This window comes from Crocodylus siamensis, chromosome 2 (genome assembly GCF_052110815.1).
Source record: "Crocodylus siamensis isolate JL-2025a chromosome 2, ASM5211081v1, whole genome shotgun sequence".
In the NCBI taxonomy this organism is placed as follows: domain Eukaryota; kingdom Metazoa; phylum Chordata; order Crocodylia; family Crocodylidae; genus Crocodylus; species Crocodylus siamensis.
The window spans coordinates 9,015,992-9,037,497 of NC_143396.1; the positions used below are offsets into that span (position 1 = coordinate 9,015,992).

The 21,506-nt window shown below is 42.6% G+C and overlaps 1 protein-coding gene across 4 annotated transcripts in view; it reads left to right on the top strand.

Annotated features, from left to right (window-relative positions):
- EXOC6B (exocyst complex component 6B) overlaps positions 1 to 21,506 on the top strand; it is a 431,011-nt gene that overhangs the window by 69,962 nt on the left and 339,543 nt on the right. For all 4 annotated transcript variants that reach the window (XM_090035133.1, XM_090035134.1, XM_090035135.1 and 1 more), the window contains exons 2-6: positions 2,790 to 2,955; positions 8,509 to 8,556; positions 10,663 to 10,753; positions 10,839 to 10,884; positions 19,185 to 19,389. In XM_090035133.1, the coding sequence (XP_089891259.1) occupies positions 2,790 to 2,955; positions 8,509 to 8,556; positions 10,663 to 10,753; positions 10,839 to 10,884; positions 19,185 to 19,389 (556 nt within the window). The remainder of the gene's footprint in view (positions 1 to 2,789; positions 2,956 to 8,508; positions 8,557 to 10,662; positions 10,754 to 10,838; positions 10,885 to 19,184; positions 19,390 to 21,506) is intronic.

The following is a 21,506-nucleotide window of genomic DNA, read 5'->3' on the forward strand; positions in this document are numbered from 1 at the left end:
CTACGAACTCCAAATGTGCTGGGTCTTGGGGGTGGGGATGTAAAGGCAAGACCAGGAAGATTTGGATGTGACCTGGATGCTTGTATCATAAAGGAAGAGTGGAATCCAAGATGACACTGGGTATACTGACTGGGGGGTGTGGGGAATAGCAGTATAAATAGTGTGGAATACAGAGAAGACTTGGGAAGGGAAGTAGAGCTTGGTTTTTAACTGCCTGAAGTTTAAACTGATGGTTGACATCTCGGTCTCCAGGGTGGTGGTGTTGCCTGTCACTGACTCATTTTTTGGCCCTGAACAAGTCATTGGACCGTTGTGTCTTGAGTTTGGCCATCTGTAAAATGAGGGAGTTGTGAAGCTTGCCTAATGTTCATAAATCATGATGGGATTCTTGGATAATGGGTGTTATATAAATGTACAACAGAATTTTTTTCCTTTGGTGGGAACATATTATGTCATCTTGGAACTTTTTTCAATTAGTGTTTCCATTTTACTTTAAAATTGAGTATTAAAACCTCATCAATACATGTAACCAAATACAGCATGTGTTATATATGCATTTTGGCTTTAATTAGGCAGAGGTCAGTAGTAAGGACCTATATTGATTTTATAGAAGTAATGTTGCAAACAAACTGGCCATCACTAGATGGCAGTCGATCTCCAGCTTTAATAGTAGTTTTATAGTTGAAGTTTTGAAGGTGGTTACTATGCAGTAAACCTACCAGCCTTGATACTGTGGCAGTATCCCAGCTTTTATAAGTTTGAAGTTGGTCCCTTTCAGGTGCTTTATACTAATGGAAGAAATTAGCCTCTGCCTCAGTGCTAGATATATTGTGACCTGTTGGCTTTGCCTTTTGACTGATCTAGCATGTTTGCTTGCAGTATGTGAAGTTGGACTAGTTTTTAAAGTTTTAATTAATGCAAGTAGGGAAAGAACCCTCATGCCGGTGACTGTAGGTGTGTGACTCAAGTTGTAAGAACAGACTTTCTTAAAGATTTTTACTTGGGTTTGGCCCTCAGCACTAAGTCCCAATTTGTCCATGGTGCTTTTTTTTTTTTTTACTGTGGAGACCGTTCTGAATGCAGAGGATGAAATGGTCAGAAGTAATGTCTATCGGATAGCAGACTTTTAACCCTAAATCAATTTAGTACCTTTGAAAATGAGCCACAATAACTTTAAAATGCCTTCAAGGAGCTATTTAGTTCTGATCTCTAAAGGGTTGTTTGTTATATCTGTTCACTATGGAAAGGCTTCTATATTTTTATAGCCTGTTTTTGATTTATATTTTCATCTTGGATAATTATGCTTGAAAGCTAGGAGAGTAGTATTGTAATTAAAGCAGCTGGGGTCTCTGAAATTTAATTTTTAGCGAACTAGGAGCTTTGAGTCCTCAAAAATTGACCATAAGAGAATCCATCAAAGCTAGGCTTAGAATTTTAGATTCTTCTCGTAGAGGAAGGTCCTATGCATTATGCAGTTTTACAGAAGGTTTTTTTTAGATTATTATTATTATTCTGCATGCCCTAGAAAATGATTGTAATTTACTGTAAGAAAAAGTCTTTCATACATTGCATCATCAACCTCAATCTTTCTGGAATGTCAGCTGCTTATTTGGCTATTGAGACCCTCTGTTTGCCATGCAGAGGCATGTGGAAGTCTTGCACACTTTTCATTCCTATGTATGTGAATTCAGGGAAAATATTTAATTGATCAATCTGGAGATTGTCTGTAATGCGATGGCTGTGTTAAAGCTTTCCCCCAAAGAACCCCCTTCTGGTGTTCATTGCTTTGAACTTGGAAGGACTTCTGTGCTAACGGGGCAGGGATTTATGCTTTGTTCATGTTGGCAGCAGAGATGACTGTGTAGTTTGTGACAGCAGACATAGTGGGAAGGCTACATTTACAAAGACACTAGGGCTAGGGACAGAAATCTAGATGCAGACTCGTTCAAGTGATCAGAAACCAGTTCAAATCTGTAACACAACAGAAATTTAGTGCACGTAAACCACTTTCAAAACGACTGAAACCAGTTTAAGATAAACTTAGGTGGATGTAGTATCAGACTTCATTGATTTAGGTTAAATTGGTTTATTGAACTTCTGTCCCAGATCCCCTCCAGAGTCAAGTGAACTTAGTCCCGTAGAATCCCAGGATGCTTTGCACTTCCCATGCAAACCTGCTCTCGTAAGGGTGGGTGGGCTTTTGTTGACCCAAACTATCTGCTTTACCTGAGCAGGGAGGCATGCTTTAGCACCCCCCAGCTTCTGGCCTGGGCCATGGCAGGCAGGTGGCTGCGTTTCTGGAATCGGAAGTGGATGTCTGTTCACTTGCTTATCAGTTTAATCTACACAGCTTAGACTAGCCTGGAAAGATTGATTTGATTCAGCCTTGGGCTTTTTGATCGTCTGTCCTTGGCACAGGAGTTGGATTTAAACTCCTTTACTTTTATAAAGGCAACCTTATGCCACTGAATTAATAGCCCTTTGTAGTCAACTGCTGATGTGACTGAGCACCAGCTAAAGGAGGAAGCCTCCCTATACGGTTACAAATGGGATTATGTGTTTAACCTTTTGAAATATTCTTTAATGAAATCCAAATGCCTGGCTGGTAGGGGAAGAAAAAAGAAAAGACTATATGGGGCCAGAAACATTCACACCCAGGGGTTTCAAAAAAGTAGGCTTCTTGACTTGTTCTATACAGAGGTGAGAGGTTGCTTTTAAAGACTTGAACTTCATGTGTCTGTTCTCTCTGACATCAGTGGGTGACCAGGCATTTGCAAATTCTCTTTTAGGTCGGTTTATGATGGCGAAGAGCATGGCCGTTTCATGGAAAAACTGGAAGCCCGAATCCGAAACCACGACAGGGAGATCGAGAAAATGTGCAACTTCCATTACCAGGGCTTTGTGGACTCTATCACGGAGCTGCTGAAAGTTAGGGGTGAAGCTCAGAAGCTGAAGGTGAGAGTTTTTGTAAAGGGGTAACTTTCCCTACACGGTGAGGAGTAAGAAGTTTAACTACAGGGGCAGCGCTAAGGTGTCCAGGCCTCCTTGTGTAGACGCATGGTTGGATTTTTTTTAAGAGGGTCAGAACTGGAACCTGATCAGAACAATGAAAGTTAAAGTCCTTCAACTTTTTGGGGGGCTGCATTGTTGGGATATTAAAGTTAGTAACTAGCCAGGCACGTGGTTTTTATCTCAGCCAGAAGATTTCATCTCTAGCGGTACACTTCCCTCCTGGGACACGGGCTCGTCATAGTCTCCTTTATGATGCTAATAATAACACCAAGTATGCTTTTGCCAAAAATGTAAAAACTCTGTGTGTGTGTGTGTGTGTTTTACATCTTTGGCATATATGTAGGAGCAGAGCATCAGAAGAAAGCCATAGAAGTATTTAAACTTCTGCTCTTCCTTTCACTTATGTGGTGTGGAGAATGTGGCACTTTCGAAGCAAGTCTTACACCTTGTCTGGATCCCCCAGCTCCTTTATCAATCCAGGCTGACTTCTGTTGTCTACTTCTGTCCTCCACCTTGACTGTCTCCCTTTAAATTGTAAAGGATTAATTAAGAAAAAACTTAAAAAAAAGACCACGTTCCATAAATAAAAGGATGAAGTAGTAAGCTGAGCATCCTGTAAGCCAGTCTCGTGAGCCCCTCTTGTTCTTCATGCAGACCTGCCTATTATTGTCAGCCCTTTTCATGCTTTGTATACGGATTTATAAATTCTTTGCTGAAAAGCTTTGAGCACATCAGATTTGATGTAGAAATCATATTGTGCTGACTCAATAGATTTATTTAATTTTTTTTCTGTGGCTGTAGTTCTAAAATCCTCAAAACCAGGCAGGGACAGCATATATCCCTGTTTGTGTTGTTTAGTAGAGATAGATGTGGGATTTTTTTTTAATGGAGGTCTTGTATGGAATTGGCATTATATTGGGAGCCGTTTTAAATTGCACTGCATGGACTCGCTCTTTGTTGGTGGGATTTTCAGGGCATAGGGAAATAAAATAATCTTCAGAGGAGGTGCTTTGCTCCTGCCTGTAAAATGTCAGTGCATCATAAAGGAAATGAGCAGTTTTTGTGGCGGGCGGGCGGTCTGCCAGGAGAGCAGAAGTTGCTGCAGGAGGCGGGGTACCACTGTGCAGATGCTCTGGTGGTAGTGTCTTTTTAATAAAAACCAAACAAACCCAAAACGGTAACAACAAAAATTTGAACTTGAGGTGAATCCTCCTCTCTGAACATACCGGGCTGCTGGTCACAAATGGGAGCAGTGTAACGTTTTGGAAGCCAAGGGGCAAGGTAGCTTAGGTAACCCTTCTGGAGACACGCATCCCAATATCGGACTTGCAGAGATCACCTCGTCCAACTCTTTCTGAAGTAGGAGCACCCCTATCTGAACTATCCTATACAAATCCACTGTCTAACCCGTTAACAAAATGCCGTGGTCAACCCTGACACAACCACAAGGCATAACATCCAAATCTGCCACAAGCAAAGCAGGGGGATCATGGTGGCCAGTTCCTGTTGCTTCAGGGTTGTTAAAAGGGTTTTTGGTTGTAGCTGTGTTGGTCTAAGGACACTGGCAAGCCAGGTTTTTTGGGTAGAGGTGATATCTTTTATTAGACCAACTGAGTAGTTGGAAAAAAATTGTTAGCAGGCTTTTGGGTGCAGTTTACCCTTGGAGTCTCAGCAGAGACTTCCTATGCCTGAAGAAAGGTGATTGCGCCAAAAACTTGCTAAGAACTTTTTTTCCAACTACTCAGTAGGTCTAATAAAAATCACATCTACTCAAAGAACTTTGTCTGCCAAGGTTGTTAAAATACACTTGAGAGATCTGAGGAGGAGAACCACATCTCTTGCACCAGAAGTAGGCAAAACCCCCACAGTCCATACTGGTACGACTGTGGGGTAAAAGGCCTTCGTGATCCTAAGTATGGTGATCACTCTGACCCGAGTGGAGAGGCAGGTGCTAGTAACTTATGGGTTTGAGTCCCGGCAGGACCCAGCGGCTCATTCTGGTCACAACCCCCAGCCTTAGCTGCAGCCACCATCTAATGGTTATGAAGAAAACTTCAAATGAACAAAAAAAAGTCCCCTCCCCCCCCTTAAAATCATGTAGCAGTAGTAGGGGAAAAGACATTTCCTCCTAGCCCCATGTGGCAACCAACAAAACCCAGAAGCATGGGCTTCAAATGTTTGAAGACTGGTATCATGTTCCCTCTTCCACCAGCTGAACATACCTGTTTTCTTCAGCCGCTCCTCACATGGCTTGCTGTCCAAGCCCTTGATCATCTGTGTGCCTACCTCTGGACTTCCTCTAACTTCTCCATGTCCTTTTTGAAATGTGGCTCCCTAAACTGCATGTAGTACTCTAGATGAGTCCTAAGTAGTGCCAAATAGAGGCACTATCACCTCCAATGTCTTGCACCTAATTCCCTTGTTGCTGCATCCCCAATCCACATGCATCTTTTGTGCAGCTGCATCACACTGCAGACTCGTATTGAGTCTGTGATCTACCGAACTTCCCAGATCCTCCTTTTATGGAGATGCCATCCAGCCAGGTATTACCTACTTTGTATTTGTGTTTTTGGTTATTCTTCCTGAGGGGCAGCGCCTTGCATTTGTCAGCATTAAACTTCATCCTGCTAGCTCCAGCCCCACTTTTCAATCTGTCTTGGTCCTTCTGAATTATGCTCCTGTCCTCCAATGTGTTTGCAGTCCTTCCCAGTTTCATGTTGTCTACAGACTTGCTCAAGATGCTTTTTACGCTAGTGTCCCAATCATTAATAAACACAGCAAACAGCACCAAGCTCAGTTCAGTGGGCTCCACTCAATCTCCTGCCATTCTGATGTGGATCCACTTATAATTACCCTTTGCATGTGGCTACTGAGCCAGGCATCTCCCCCTTTATAGTAGTCTTGTCTAGCCCATGTGTCTTCAGCTTGTTTGTGGGAAGGTCATTGGAGACCTTGTAAAAAGCTTTGCAGGTACACAATATTAGATGCAGGGGTAGCAGTGGACATAGTCTTCCTGGAGTTTCAGAAGGCCTTCGACACTGTCTCTCACCCTGTTCTCATTAAGAAACTGGGGGACTGTGGTGTCGGCACCCACACAGTCAGATGGGTCGCCAGTTGGCTGGAGGGTCGCACCCAGAGTGGTGGTGGATGGGTCATTTTCGACTTGGAGGGATGTGGGCAGTGGGGTTTCCCGGGGCTTGGTCCTCGGGCCTGCACTGTTCAACATCTTCATCAGCGACTTGGACGAGGGGGTAAAAAGCACCTTGTTCAAATTTGCTGATGACACTAACATGTGGGGGGATGTGAGCATGCTAGATGGGAGGAATAGGCTGCAATCAGACCTAGACAGGTTGCAGTGGTGGGCGGATGAGAACAGGATGGGATTCAACACTGACAAGTGCAAGGTGCTGCACCCAGGGAGGAAGAACCAGCACCATACCTACAGGCTGGAGAACTCCCTTCTTGTCAGGGCAGAGGCAGAAAAGGATCTTGGAGTCATCATCGATGCCAAGATGAACATGGGCCGGCTGTGTAGGGATGCAGTCAGGAAGGCCAACCGCACCTTGTCATGCATCCACAGATGCATCTTGAGCAGGTCCAGGGAGGTGATCCTCCCCCTCTATGCAGCACTGGTCAGGCCGCAGCTGGAGTACTGCGTCCAGATCTGGGTGCTGCACTTCAGGAGGGATGTGGACAACATGGAGAGGGGTCCAGAGGAGGCCACTCGCATGATCAGAGACAGCAGGGCAGGCCCTACGAGGAGAGGCGACGGGACCTGAACCTGTTTAGCCTCTATAAGAGAAGGCTGAGGGGGGATCTAGTGGCCTGTTACAAACTAGTCAGGGGGAACCAGCAGGCATTGTGGGGAGTCCTTGTTCCCCCGAGCACTACCAGAAGTGACTAGAAATATGGTCACAAGCTGGCAGAGGCTAGATTCAGGCTAGATATCAGGAGGCGCGACTTCACGGTCAGGGCGGCTAGGATCTGGAACCAACTTCCAAGAGAAGTGGTGCAGGCGCCTGCCCTGGGGGTGTTTAAGAGGAAGCTGGATGAAAACCTTGCTGGGGTCGTTTGACCCCAGTACTCTTTCCTGCCATGGCAGGGTGTTGGACTTGATGATCTGCTCAGGTCCCTTCTGACCCTACAAACTGTGATATCCATAGCATTCCCTTCATTCACCCAAGGTGTTGCTTTTTCAAAGGAGGAGATCAGGTTTGTTTGACACACTTTGTTCTAACTAAATCTGTGCTGGCTGCTTATGATCAGCCTTTCCTCCTCCCTAAACTTGCAACTGGACTTCCTCCCAGGTATTGAACTGGTCTATAGTACCCCAGGCAGGTCCTCCTTTTTGCTGTTTTAAGGAGGAGTGCTTTTATATTTCCCTTTCTAGTTCTCTGGTATATCCTGTCTCCAACAGCTGCTTAAATATTATTACTAAAGCCTCTGAATTCACCTCTGCCAGTTCCTTTGGTACCCTGGATGCAGAGGACTGAAGCCATGAAACTTTTTGACTTTTTTTTTTTTTTTTAAAGGCTGATGCTTTCCAAGGAAGGATTGAGGTGCTTAACGGGACAATGTTATATGGAGAGCTTTCATTGTTGCATGTCCCATCCCTACAGTGCAAGGTAGAAAACCAGGAGTGTCCGTCAGCTTGACACTCTCAACAATGCTAAATTCATTAAAGCTGAACTAATTCTGATTCCACACCTTCCTCCAGCTCCCTTTTTAAGCATGCCTGTAGCAGCAACAGTAGTAAGAATGGGACTAATTTGGTCTCTTCATGAATGAATGTAGTTTTGTTCCTTATGGTGGCTTAGGGGGCTGTGATTACCCCTTTTTTCCAAAGTTCTTGAAGAATTAAAAAAAAATAAAAAAATAAATTCAGTGACCAGAAATAAGTCAAGTCAAACAGCTGAAATCCAGTGACAGCTGTTTGAGTATACTTGAATGTGTACGAACAATAGTATTCTCGAAAGAATGTGCAAGTTTTTCAGTCTCTTCTCAGAAAAGCCTCAGAAGACCTTAACTTTGTGTGCAGTTGATGACAACCCCCCCCCCCAACACTTTTCGTTAGAAACTAAAACGTGATCTTACTGGGGAGCAGATTGTGGCTCCTTTGCCTACACCTTCTCTGCCAATACAGAACCATATTCTCCAACTGCCATTGATTTGTGGAAAGTACAAAGTTGCATCAATCCTGGGTGTATTTTCTGGCTGCCACAATATTCTAGCCACCAGGTATCTCCATATTGCCCATGTTGCTTTTAGGATTAAACATCTTTTGTATCAGAAAAACCTGCTTAATGTTGTTTGAGCAATTGGCCAAATCAACCACGTGTTTGTTTTGTGGTGTATTGGAGCAAATGTTAATAAATGGCATGGAAACCAGTAAAACCATAACAGATATTCTTTACACACACACATCCCTGAGAACCTCTTGTTTTACATGCAAATATTGAAATTTAATTTTTTTTTCTCTTCTCCCCACCTCTGCAGAATCAAGTGACAGACACAAATAGAAAACTACAGAATGAAGGGAAAGAAGTAAGCCCTTATTTATTTTTATTCTAAGATGTGATGGGTTTTTTGTGTACTTTTTTTATTTCTGTGTTATGTTGATGGATTGTGTGGTGTGGCTTCAAAGCTAAAAGCCTGCACAGGCAACATTTGATGGGTTTTTTATTTCTTCTGCAGGGAATATTGTTAATGTGTGCAATATTTTGGATACTCACAGTTCCCTTTCCTTGTATGCAGCAAGGGTTGAATAGAGGACTTGTTATAGTTTTGTTATAATTGGAAGCTAAAAACTCAGTGGAGGGGGAAAAACCTAAAAAAGCACGGAGACTTGAAGTGTTAATGGTCAAATTGTGAGCTTAATCCTTTGGTCTGGCTTCACATGAGTAATTGCCTTCGCACAACCTGGAAGGATCAGGAGTATGGCAGCACCTCGGGTCAGTGCAGGTTTTGAATCATATATGTGTGGAGGCATAAAGTCATGGCGTGGGAAGTTACCTTATTTGTAGGGGTGGTATTTGCTTGACCTGTATTCAGTCTTATTCATCTCCTTTAATATTAGAGGTGGGATACATAGGAAATTTGACGCTTGTTTGTTGGTGCTCTAGAGGCATTGACAGGCTTTATCTTTGTAGCATCTTCTTGATCATCCTATGAGTCTCATACCACTTCATCCTTTTGCTTCCACAGTAAACTTGCTCATCTTGCTTCTTTTGCTAACTAGGAAGACAGAATTCATTATTTTGTCTGCACTTCTGAGCTAAATACTTTTGTCATAGATGCTTCAGAGATCTTATTTCCCTGCAAATGTTGGATTATTCCCAACCTCCTAGTATTTTGAAAATACTGCATGCTGCTTATGAGCGCGCTGCTCGCACGTTCCTAGAACTGGCTCTGGAAATGATTTGCAATAGCCAAGCAGCACCTGTTGATGACAACCGAGAAGATGCAATTCTACCAGTAATTGAATGGTGTAGAACAGGGTGTCAAACATGTGGGCTGGATCTGGCTCAGAACCAAGGCATCCAGCCCATCTGTAGTCCAGTGGGCTGTTGGAAATGCACTGCCCCTTGACTTTGCACTGCCATGTGAGCCTGGCTCTTCATGGACATGTGCCCCTGGCTCCATGCTGCGTGAATGCAGCTCCATGCAACCGTGTATCCCTGGACCCACGCTGCTGCCCAAATATGGCCCCCTGGATCTAGTCCCAGAGGAGCCTCTGCATTCTGGATCTTGCCCATGGCGAGTTTGACACCCATAGCATAGCATGCCACTGAAGGGAAGAGTTAGTTTCCTTGGAGATAGCTAGAAGTAAAGGGATTTAATTAAAAAAGGGCAAATCAGACTTGACAGCAAGGAAATGCAGGTTTTTGATTGTGAGGCAAATATTGCCTGGGACATCTCTGGATCTCGGACACAGTGGAACTTTGATGAGGTTACATCTCCTCTGTGCAGAAGGTGGCTTTCTTGAGGCCTCTTCCCAATACTGTAGAACAAACTCTTTTGGGTCAAGGACTGTCTCAGATTTCACCATGACTTGCTGAGGCTCAAGGCATGCCTTTTGACCTTGCTTTAAAAAAAAAAAAAAAAAAAAATGTAACAACATGCACACTTGAGTGTGTGTATGTGTGCATTTTATAAAAATCACAAAACAAGATGGCTCTGGGTCTTGTGGAAGCTGTTCAGATACTATGGTGATGGACTGTAGTAAAAATCCCTCAGACTCGCAGTCATTTTTTGGCTTCTATCAAGCAGATGTATAGCTCTTTCACTGGGGGTTAAGCTACTGGGAGTCATTGTTCATTGCTTGCAAAAAACCCTTCAGAAATAGGCTCTCTTGAAACACTTGGAGAATGGGGAAAATCACTTTTTGAAATGAAAGACCTGCTGAGGCTTCAGGAATTCCAACTGCTGCAGATTTGCTGCTTAATTGTTTTGCTTGAGTTGCATGATTGAATGAGCAAAATGTACTCCCTTCTACCAAGATAACATTGCAAAACACTGCTCGAGTGAATGCTGACTTACCTGGTGGTCTGGAGCACAAGACTGTAGATCTCTCTTTGGGATCTTGGGGAGAGATTTAGTACAAAAATATGAGCTACCGCTGTTGGTCTGACTTGGTTTCTTTTCTTACAGTTGATAATAGCAATGGAAGAGCTGAAACAATGTCGACTACAACAGAGAAATATTTCCACTACAGTTGATAAACTAATGCTGTGTCTTCCTGGTGAGGAAACGATTAGTTGTGCAGTTTCATTTAGAGTTCATTTCTGTATATTCTGCCTTAATGTTTTTGTCCTCCTTCTCCCCAGTTCTGGAGATGTACAGCAAACTGAGAGAGCAGATGAAATCTAAACGGTGAGTTATTGAAGAATCACTAGTCTGTATATGCTGCAAACAGCCATTTGAAGTAGTTTTTGCCTGACTGGAGTCCCAAGGGTAGAGATCAGTCTGCTCTTTTTAAAAAAAAATATATATTCTTTTTTTTAAAATAATCTCTCTGAGTTTTTTACGTGTGTCTTAGTTTATCTTCCAGTCTAGTACAGGTGGAGGTTAGAATGCAAATTGCAACACTTCTTCATTTTTACCCAGATTTTCTAGTGATAGGTTCCTAGCAATTCATGGTTGTTTTTATATTTATGATGCATGCTAAATAAACCTCAGTGCGATTGGTCAGAGGAAAGTTACTTCTTAAAAGTGCATCTTCTTAACACACATGCATATTCACAAAGAATCCTCCATTTGCTGACAAAACTAGTAACACACATCTACCATGCAAGGGACAAGAGACAATTTTTAACTTTTTATGACTTGCCTTCTGGAAAACAATCTGCCAAGAACGGTGAATCCATTTAAAAACGTTCTTTCCAGGCAGGGAAAAGGCATGGGAATGACAAAGAAGCCAAAAATATTTGCAGAAATAACAACAAGAGTAACAATCCAGGCCCCACCCCCCCTCCAAGAAGCACTGAGCAGAAGGGAAGAGTCAAGTGTTGTTGCAAGTGGGGATCTGTTTTAGCTTTGAGATTTACATCAAGATCAGAGGTGAGCTGAGATGAAGGGACTCCATAATTCAGACTGAACCATAGGCTGCAGAAAAGATCCTGGACCTCCCACAGGACCTGACCCCAAATCAGAGGTTGCTTCAGAAGTAGGGAGGCAAAGAAATGCATGCAGGTGTCCTTATTTTGTTCTGATGTACAGGGTTTCTGAAAACTTCACAATTTTTTGGGTTATTCAGTACCCGCAGCCTAGAGTGTCAGACTTCAGGACTATAAGGAACCCTGAGATTTAATTCAAATGCCTCTGAAGCAGGGTCAGGTATGCTCAATAGATGTTTATCTAATCTGTATTTTAAAAACCGCTGCTGCAGAAGAGTTTCACAGTCTCCTGTCTCTCACTAGCCTGTTCTTGTCCTTTGATAATATCCAGCTTAAGTTTTCTTTTGCTAATTAAGGTGATTTTTTTTTCCCTTTTTGTTCTTCCCTCAGTGTACATGGAATACAATTGATCACAGTCACTTTTTTAATAAACAGCTTTGTCATCCAATATGTAAACTACCTCCAATCTTTCTCTTCCCACCCACCTCTTTTTTAGAGAACTGATCTAATTCTTCCAACTTTCCACATAGGCTGTGCAGTTTCCAGACATTTGTTCTTGCTTCTCTTCTCTCCTTTGGGCTCTCTCCAGCTTGCCTAAATAAGAACTCAATTTTTTCATCAACATTTCATTGTCTCCATTGTTGACTCATTTAGTTCACAATTCCACTATAACCCTCGGATCCGTTTCTGCATTACTGCTGTACTTGATTTCTTCTCTTATGCAGCACTTTCCAGCTCCTCCCCCCACCCTTTAGACCATTCCTCTAATTGATCTTTCAAAGCAATTGCAACACATAGGTTGGTGTCCCCCACAAATTTTATAAATTCTCTCCTGCCTCCTTTCCCCTGCCCCCACTTTCATTATCAAGTTCTTCCCCTTTATTAGAGATCTGATAATACAGGACAGATCCTATGGCCCCCACTTAGTGCCATTCCAGTTGGACTGTTTGTAATCCTAACTGGGATTACATCTCAGCTGTACTTCATTAGCTGATTTGAGAGTAATAATTTTGACTCTATCCTGTATGAACAAAGTTGATGGGTTGCGTTTACTACTTTTCTCTTACCCATTAGGACAGCTGTTCTGTGAAGAGGGAAGTATAAGTTGGTTGGTGTGATTTGGTTTATTTCTTTGTTTAAAAAATCACCACCTTAATTGTTTAACTGTTATCCCCAGAATCTTTCTGGGGCCTGAAGTTAAATTGATTGGACTATAATTCTCCAGGTCATCCTCCTTTCTTCCTTTAAAAATGGGCCCTATGTTTGCACTTCTTGAATCCTCTGGGACCTCCTCTGTGCTCTGCAGAGTCCTCAAAGATAATTGTTAATGATTAGAGATTACTTTGCCTAATTTCTTCAGCACAGTAAGGTGTGATTTTTTTTTTTTTTTTTTTTTAAACTCAGCTGGTACCACAGCTGTTCTGAATTTATCTCCATGTTTGTACTATTCCTTTATACTCATCTGTAGTTGTGCCCTTTACCTTCACTTCTTTTTTTTTATGATTTATTTTTTTCAGGTCCCTGAAGAGCTCCCACTGCAGTCACATTGAAAGAAACCAATATTGCTGATCTTTCTTTCACATTGGGATAGTGTTTCACTACATTTTATTTTAGTTTCTTTCAGCAAATGCCAGGCCTTCTACACTCTTTTGTCCTTGAGTATTTTCCCCAGGAGACCGTACCTATTACTTCTTTGACTTTTGTTGTAATTTTGCTTTTCTGAAGTTTATCATCCTTCTGGTCTTGGGTCACCATGGAATAGTAAGCTCTAATTTCATGATCGCTTCCCCCCAGATATCCTTCTACCTTTTTAGATTCTCAGTCAGTTCCTCTCTTATAGCTAAAAAAAAAAAACCTAATCTAAAATGGCCGCTCTACCTCCTGGACCAAATCGTTCCAATATATTCCAAGAACATCATTATCTCTTTCCTGCCATATTCATTTTTTCCCCTTTTCATGTGAGTTGAAGTCCACCATTACCACTAGTCTCTGTCCTTTTGATAGTTACTCAAAAGAAGTCCTCATCTACCACCAGCTCCTACTGGTTATCAGGTTGGCTGTAGTAGACCCCTGCTGTGACATTACTCCCTTTTATCTTCGGAGACATTCAACAAAATTATGTCTATACTTTCCCTAAATTTTATAGCAAGTACATATGTTCTAGATATCAAAGCAGTACCTCTTCTCTTTCATCTGTTCTTCCAAACAAATGATACTTTCTCTATGCAAATACTCCAGTCCTATAATTTGTCCCACCAGTGTCTGGGATATCAACTGTTACAACTCTGGATGTGTACAGAAGTATCTGGTTCTTGCTTATTTCTCCATACTTCTGCATCTGTCTAGATTATTAGAGCTGTGTTTTTTGGGCCAGTTATAGTTCTGAGGCAAGTCACTTTTTTTCTTCCCTTTGGGCTCTCATCACCAGTCCCTTTCAAACTAAGTTTAGAGGATGCTTGCACATTTTTGTGAATTGGTTTCCAAAGATCCTTTTCTCCTTTGTTAGAAGGGACCATCTCTTCTGTACTTCCTTCAAAGGACACTCTTGCATGGTCGAGGGTTAACCACAGCCTTTCCATCTACATCTTCTGTGAACTGATAAGTTGGTCTATCCCTCTTGACTGTTAATCTCACGTGAGAATGCTGCCTGTGTCCCAGCTATGTCAGTTATGCATCCAGAGCCTTGCACTTGCTTCTGATCTGGCTGCGGTTATATTAGCAGCATTATTCATGCACACAAATAAGCAGAGTGGAGTGGTAGTGAGCTGGGTAGTTGTTCTGCAGCAGCATTGCAGGAAGCTCTTCCAAGCCAACTGGTTTCCTCCATCCTGGATGGATCTGTGTGGTGTTGATCAAGTCTTTATGCCTGCATATGCTTTGCAGCCCAGCCGTCACCTACATCCTAGTTACCTGTAGTTCTTCATTAGCTGACTCTTCCTGCAGTAATGATACCACAGATCCTGCTGCCTTTTGGAAACATTCAGGCTGTTTCCAGCAAATCAAGGCCAGGACCTTACTCTCCTGTTGGTGATTTAACTCCCTTTTGTCTCTGAGCTGTGGTAATTTCTCCATCCCGTAACAATCTGTGTACTTAACTAAATCCTTCTGTATCTTGAACATTATGGGTTTCCTTCTTGTGTATTGTGCAGATGTCCAGGTGGACATAGAGATGTTATGGGGGGGTTTCTGCTACGGGCCACCAAACCAGGAGGAAGGGATGGATGAGGCCATCTTTAAACAACTGATGGAAACAATCGAATTGCAGAACCTGGTTCTCATGGGGAACTTTTAATACTTAATACAGATGTTAAACAGGCCAGTTGGAGGGGACCTCTTGTCACAGACAGGAAGGAATTGGTTGAGAATGTGAAGGGGGAAGGCAACTTAGCTGACAGTGACCACAAAGCGATAGCATTCAAGTTCCTAAGGGGAAGAAGGACAGTGAGCAGCAGAGGAAAGACACTGAACTTCAGAAAAGCAGATTTTAGTAGACTTGGGAAACTAGTGGGAAGGATCCGCTTGGAGGCATGTCTGAGGGATAAATTGGTCCCGGAGAGCTGGCTGTGTTTCAAGAAGGCCCTTTTAAGGGTGCAGAAGCAAGCTATGGTGATGCAATGGAAGAATGGGAAGTGCAACAAGAGGGCAGCCTGGCTAGACAGCAATCTCTCTTCAGTGACTTGAAACCCCCAGAGGAATCCTACAAAAAATGGAAAGTTGGTTATAGTACTAGGGAGGAATATAAGGGTATTGCATAATACAGGTGTACAGGGAAAAAGTTAGAAAGCCAAGGCATGATCTGAGATGCAACAGAAAAGGCAATAACAAGGTTTTTTCCCAAATATATCAAGAAATAAGAGTACAGCCAAATGAAATCATAGGTCCCTAGAGACATACAGAAGGTAATGCAGAGAAGGCTGAGGTTATAATGCATTTTTACTTTAGTCTTCACAAACGGAGGCATCTACTAGATGATGAATGCAATTGGCAGCAAAAATAGGGACTGAGGCAGACAGCCTGGAGTAGTAGAAGAACAGGTGTTGGGAGTTACTTAGAGAAGCTTAGATGCCTTCAGGTCAGTGGGGACAGATAGGATGCATCCTAGGGTACTGAAGGAATTGGCTGAGGTAATTTCAGAGCCATTAGCTATCTTTGAAGACTTGTGGAAGTTGGGTGAGGTCTGGGATGATTGGACAAGGAGCATATCTAGTGTCCATCTTTAAGAATTGGTTGAAAGAAGACCTGGGGAGCTACAGACCAGACAGGTTGACCTCAATACCTGGAGCGATTCTTCAGGGAATGTACTGTGAAGTTCCTGGAGGAGAACAAGACAATGATTGGGAACAGCCAGCATTGCTGACCAACCTGATTTCTTTCTAAGATAGGGTGACAGGCTCTGTGGATGGAGAGAGCTCAGTGCATGTGATATACCTTGACTTTAGAAAGGCTTTTGACATCTCCCATAACACTAGCTTGTTTAATGAGACAGTAATTACGTGTAGTCTGAATAAGGTGGATATAACTAGATCGGCATCCTCAACCATTAGACATTAGGTGGTTGGCTCTCTAGTTGGGAGTAGGCATCAAGTGGGGTTCCCTAGGAGTCTGTCCTGGGTCTGGTCCTGTTTAGTGTCTTCACTATTGATTTGGATAATGGGATTGAGTGCACACTTAGCAAATTTGTGGATAACATCAAGCTGGGTGGAACTTGACTCGGAGGCTGGTCAAACATTGGAACAAGCTACCTAGAGAACCTGGGGAATCTCCACCCTTGGAAATTTTCAAGTGCAGGTTGGCAGACACTTGGCTGGGATGATTTAGATAGGCCCCTTCTCTGCTTTGGAAAGGGCTTGACCAGATCTTTGACCAAACCCTATATCCATCATTGGATCACCAAAAATACTAAGACACAACTAATTGGATATGAAAGAAAGGGAAAAATATACCCCATGTACTCCTCAAAAGCCTTGGGCAAATTGAGCAGCCTCATTCTCCAAAGTCACATTTGGGTGGCGTATGCAGAATTACAGGATTTATTTAGCTGTCCATAAAGTGATCTGTGTCCCTCTGGAAATGTCAGTGTGTGGTATAAGGCAGCCCATTAACTTGTCCAACCTCTGAGTTTGTTTCTAGCAAGGAGCTTTCCCATCAACAGAGGAGGTAATGGGAGCTGCATCTGATGATAGTGGTGTGGAAGTGGGCGATTTGTCTCCCTTCTCATGGGGTAGTGTTTCCAAGAATTGATGCTAAAGATTGTATCTTCCTTCTTCTCCTCCCTCTTGGAACAGTTCATTTTGAATGTAATAGAAATTGAGCAGCATTAAAGAAAATCAGAAAACTTGGTTTTTGTCTGGAAGTCATGGCCTTTATCAGAGCCAGCAGAACGAACTATATTTTTGCAACTCTCCTTCCTTTTGGCTTACATAGTACGTCTTGACACTCCATGAAGGCTGAGCTTGTGATGGAGAATTCAGGTTTAAATACAGGAGTCTGGCTGGAATAATGGGATCCTATTCCAGCCATAAGGCACTTTTGAGGTAGATGGAACGAGTTACATTGGTGTGTGACACAGAAAATTAATATGTTTAGGAGGGCAGGGACTATAAGATGAAAATTTAAAATGAGCAAAGTGCAGCTTAACCCCAGGGGAGATGGACTGTGGAACCACTAGGAGAGGAAAGAACAAGGCAAGAAATGTTTTCCTTTATGCTCTCTGATCCAACAAAGGTGTTCCTGATTTTAAAAAACAAAAAAACCTCCTGTCCCCCATTGGCCTGTTTGTACCTGCCATCCCTTCATTGGTTTAAAAAAAACCCAACCCAAAACATTAATGAATGGATGGAGTTTCCAACTGAGATCAGTGTCTTGCATTTCACTGGCTTAAAAAACCCAAAAAAACAAAACCCCCCCACACACTCTCCTGTACTTATAGCTTGACTAGGATTTCAGGCTCCTTTGGGGTGAAATATGATGTCATAGAAGATGCTGTTGTTAGAGATGCAGAAATTCAGACTTTGGCACGTTGGCTCATTGCAATTCTTGTACGAGGAGCAGAACGCAGCGGGAAGCCTTGCTGTGCCAAGGACACTCCAGGTATGATGGGGCTGAAGCTGCATTACTCTGTTAGCAGGAATCGCTGGCCTTTGTCCTTATGAAACTAGAACAATGTTGAACTCTTCTCTGCCCCAGATGTTTTAGACTTTGTTTTCGGCAGGCAGTCATGGACCTCATCAGTGAACACGCACTGTCCCTGCAGGCCACATTTTAGCTTCTTTTAATTCAACAAACATTGTCCTAAAATATAACAAAATCCCAATGTGTGTTTATTCCTTTGGCTTCATTTCTGGTGTTCTGTCCATTCTTAAGTTTCTCTTTAGAGGAGATTACATTTTATTGCAAATAGTTTTTCATACCTCACGGTAACATAAACAGTGACCGGGTTACAGGATTAAACCATAGGACTTGTGCACTGCAGCCCTTGATGGGCCCTACAATTTAGAAGTTAGAATAACTTCCCCTTGACCTGCCTGTAGTTGAAGCGAGCATTGTTTTGAACAGAGGTTTGAGCAACATTAGTGCATATCTTATGACCAAACATTTTTTTGCAAGTAGGGGGTGTTCACTCCAGGTGGTGCTGGCCAGATTTCACCTTTTGTCTTGTGTTTGGTCTTGTGAAATCTGAACCTCCCCAGCGCTTCCCTTTTGGATACGATATTCGTCATTACCTCTCTGACATTTGGATGCTGTTGAAAATTGCTTGTTTTCCACCAGAGAACTGGCTGCTTTATTAGTCATGTTAAAATAATTTCTTAAATTTCTTACACTGACTCACAGTTAACACAGGCGCACGCTTTTTTTTGACTTCTGCCCTTTATCTGTTCAGTATTGTTCATGGCTAGCTATCCTTCATCTTGCATCCAAAAAGACTTAATTACACTCGTCATCTCATATATGAACAAGTGAAACAAAATGATTGTAACAGTGTAGCTCTTTGAAGTAAGGACTGTCACTGGATTTTAAACAGCACCTGGCCTGAAATCTCCCTGATCTCTGGACATTTTATTAAAACAACAAAAAGCTGGCTCGGCACAAATGTTTTTCTGTTCTAGGGTCTTTTTATGCAAGGATCTCAAAGTTCTTTGCAAATACTAGGCCTTACAACCTGCCTTTTGAGGGGGTCAAAAGGGTATGTAGCAATCAGTTGGTCCACTCTGTAGATATAGACACTTCTGACACTGAAAGTATAATGGTGCTCAGCAACACTTAAACAATTGGAAAGGAAATGAGACTGGACTCAATGCTCACAGGAACAAATCTGAATAAAAAGGAAGTGTTGTAATCACTTCTCCAGAGTGTGTCCACTTTCTAACCTTGCTGTCACTCAGTTTGACTGTCTGGGAACGTGAAACTTGGCAGTACTGTGGTATGTGTGGGCACTGAGGTGTGCATAGAAGTCCTTTCATATATTGATATGCCTGTTCAGCACCAATGTCCTCGGAGCGGGTATAGAAATGCAGAAGAAGGTTGCCCACTTTTGAACTGGCTTTCTTATTTCCCCAGACATTACCCTGCACTGAAGACACTAGAGCACCTTGAGCACACGTATCTGCCACAGGTGAGCCACTACCGCTTCTGCAGGGTCATGGTGGATAACATTCCGAAACTGCGTGAAGAAATCAAAGAAGTTTCCATGTCAGACCTCAAAGACTTCCTGGAGAGTATCCGCAAGCACTCGGACAAGATCGGCGAGACGGCAATGAAACAGGTAGGGTTCTGTTTTATGGCGTCTTGGAAAAGTGAAACACATGGGCTATGCTAGACTGTCCATTTCTGTGCCAAAGCATCTAAGGATTTGTAGGAACAGTTAAAAACGACTCTTGAAACATGGAGCGAGTCCTGTTGCTGTACGAAACTGAATGATCCTTTGTTCTATGGCTGCCGCGAGAGCCTGTTTTCTGTTTCATATACAGCCGCAAAGTGATGACATGTTTTTCTGTACTTTGCCCTAGATTTCTAGTAGCCCAAAGTCTAGGAGGCCGAAGTGGGTTGTATAAGCCAGATCTCCTACTTAACGGGGTAACGTAGCATTTGTACTGCTGTGCTTTGCATGGTGAAAACTTGCAGAGCTGAAGGAGCTGGTGTCAGTTTGCTGTGGTCAGGGGTGAAATGTTAGCTTGTGGTAAGTATGACTTCGCCTTGCAGCCCGAACTCATTCAGAACATTAGGTACATCTTTGGACTGTTTCAGAGCCATTCTGCCCTTGGGTTAGTGTTTTGGAAAATAAACCTGGTTCATTACCTATACTCTTGTACATAGGAAGAAATGGTCGGCAGCACAGAAACCCTTTTAATTTTCTCTTCCCTCTTTTGAATGCTGTTCAACAGATTATTTCTAGTCTCTTCTGTTTTGAGGATTTCCATTTACCTGTCTTTCATGATATGCATGCTGCTTTATTATCCTTGTTGATCTCTTTAGGATATTAAAAAAAAAAAAAAAAATCTGTCTCTGGCATATCGAAAAATCTGCTTTCTACTTGTAATTCCATTAGTTTGAAAATAAAGGAGAGTAGACTCCTTCTAGCAGAACTAGTATTTCTAATATTAAATCAAGTTAACAAATCTTCAGTGCTAAGAGGTTAGACAGTGTATTTGTATAGGATGGTTTGGACAGGGCTCATCCTGCCTCAGGCAGGGGTTGGACTAGATGACCTCTCAAGGTGCCTTCCAGTCCTGTTTTTCTATGATTGAAATCTGAATCTATGGAGAGTGGCTGGTCTTGTCCTACGAAACACCCAGACGCATTGTAACTATGTCCGGAAAGTGCTCATTTTGTGTACAAGTTTCCCTCGCTTTATGCTGTACATGTTCCTGGAAAACAGCGCATAACTCAGATTCGTGTGACGGGAACCTACTTTACAATGTAACGAATAGGGATACGTTCCACGACCTTGGCTGTATTGACCCCTAAACCCATTTCTACCACCTTTCCAAGACAATTTTGGTACTCACCAGGAGCAGAGTACCCACAAGCACAGGGCACTATCATAATGGGGATGGCAACTGTAGAAATGTATGTTGCAGACAACGAGCGAGGAGCACAGATCCACACAGGAGACTGTTTTGGTGAGTATCACTCCCACAGTGCACTGCACAAAGCAACTGACTGCAGGCTTCCACCACACTGATTGTGTAAGAGTGAATCTACTTCTCATATAATACCCCTTTTTATCTGAAAAGGGTAATGACATAAGAGCCAATTTGCACCTGCAGAATCCTCATAAAGCGAGGGAAACTTCTATTAAAATGGCTTTTAGTAGATGTCAGGAATTTTACCTGATGTGGCCAGTTAGTTACTAGAAAACTTTTTATTTCTAATGGAAATGCTTTAGCTTTTGTCATAAGAGCAACTTACTTTCTTGAAAGGTCATTCTTTATTCCTGCTGCTTTGCATGCATAGAAAAGAGTTTTTTTATTTTCAGCTAGTACAGAGAATGTGTTTTTCTTTAAATACGCTTCATGTCCAGATTAGCGTTTCCTAATAATTGGCACATAAAAGGGATGCAAATGTTCTGTGTGGTTCCCTCCCACCTGTGTTGCCATGATGGGGAAGAATGAGACTAGATCACTCATGGTTCACCGAGAGACAGGCATTGGTTTCTTTTGTTTGGCAGGTGACCTGGGGGTGGAGGGTAGTCGCATGCATAGTTTTGTCAGTGTTTGTCTTTTAATAAAATTGGTAGGCAGAATAAAAGTCTGACACCATCTCTTTGTCCTTGCAAATCAATAGCTTGCTTTGCTTTGTCTCCTCATCTCTGGGCAGAATGTTTGTCTGCTGCTCTGCCCCAGGCTTCCCCTGCTCTCGCCTCCCCTTGTATCTCTCTCA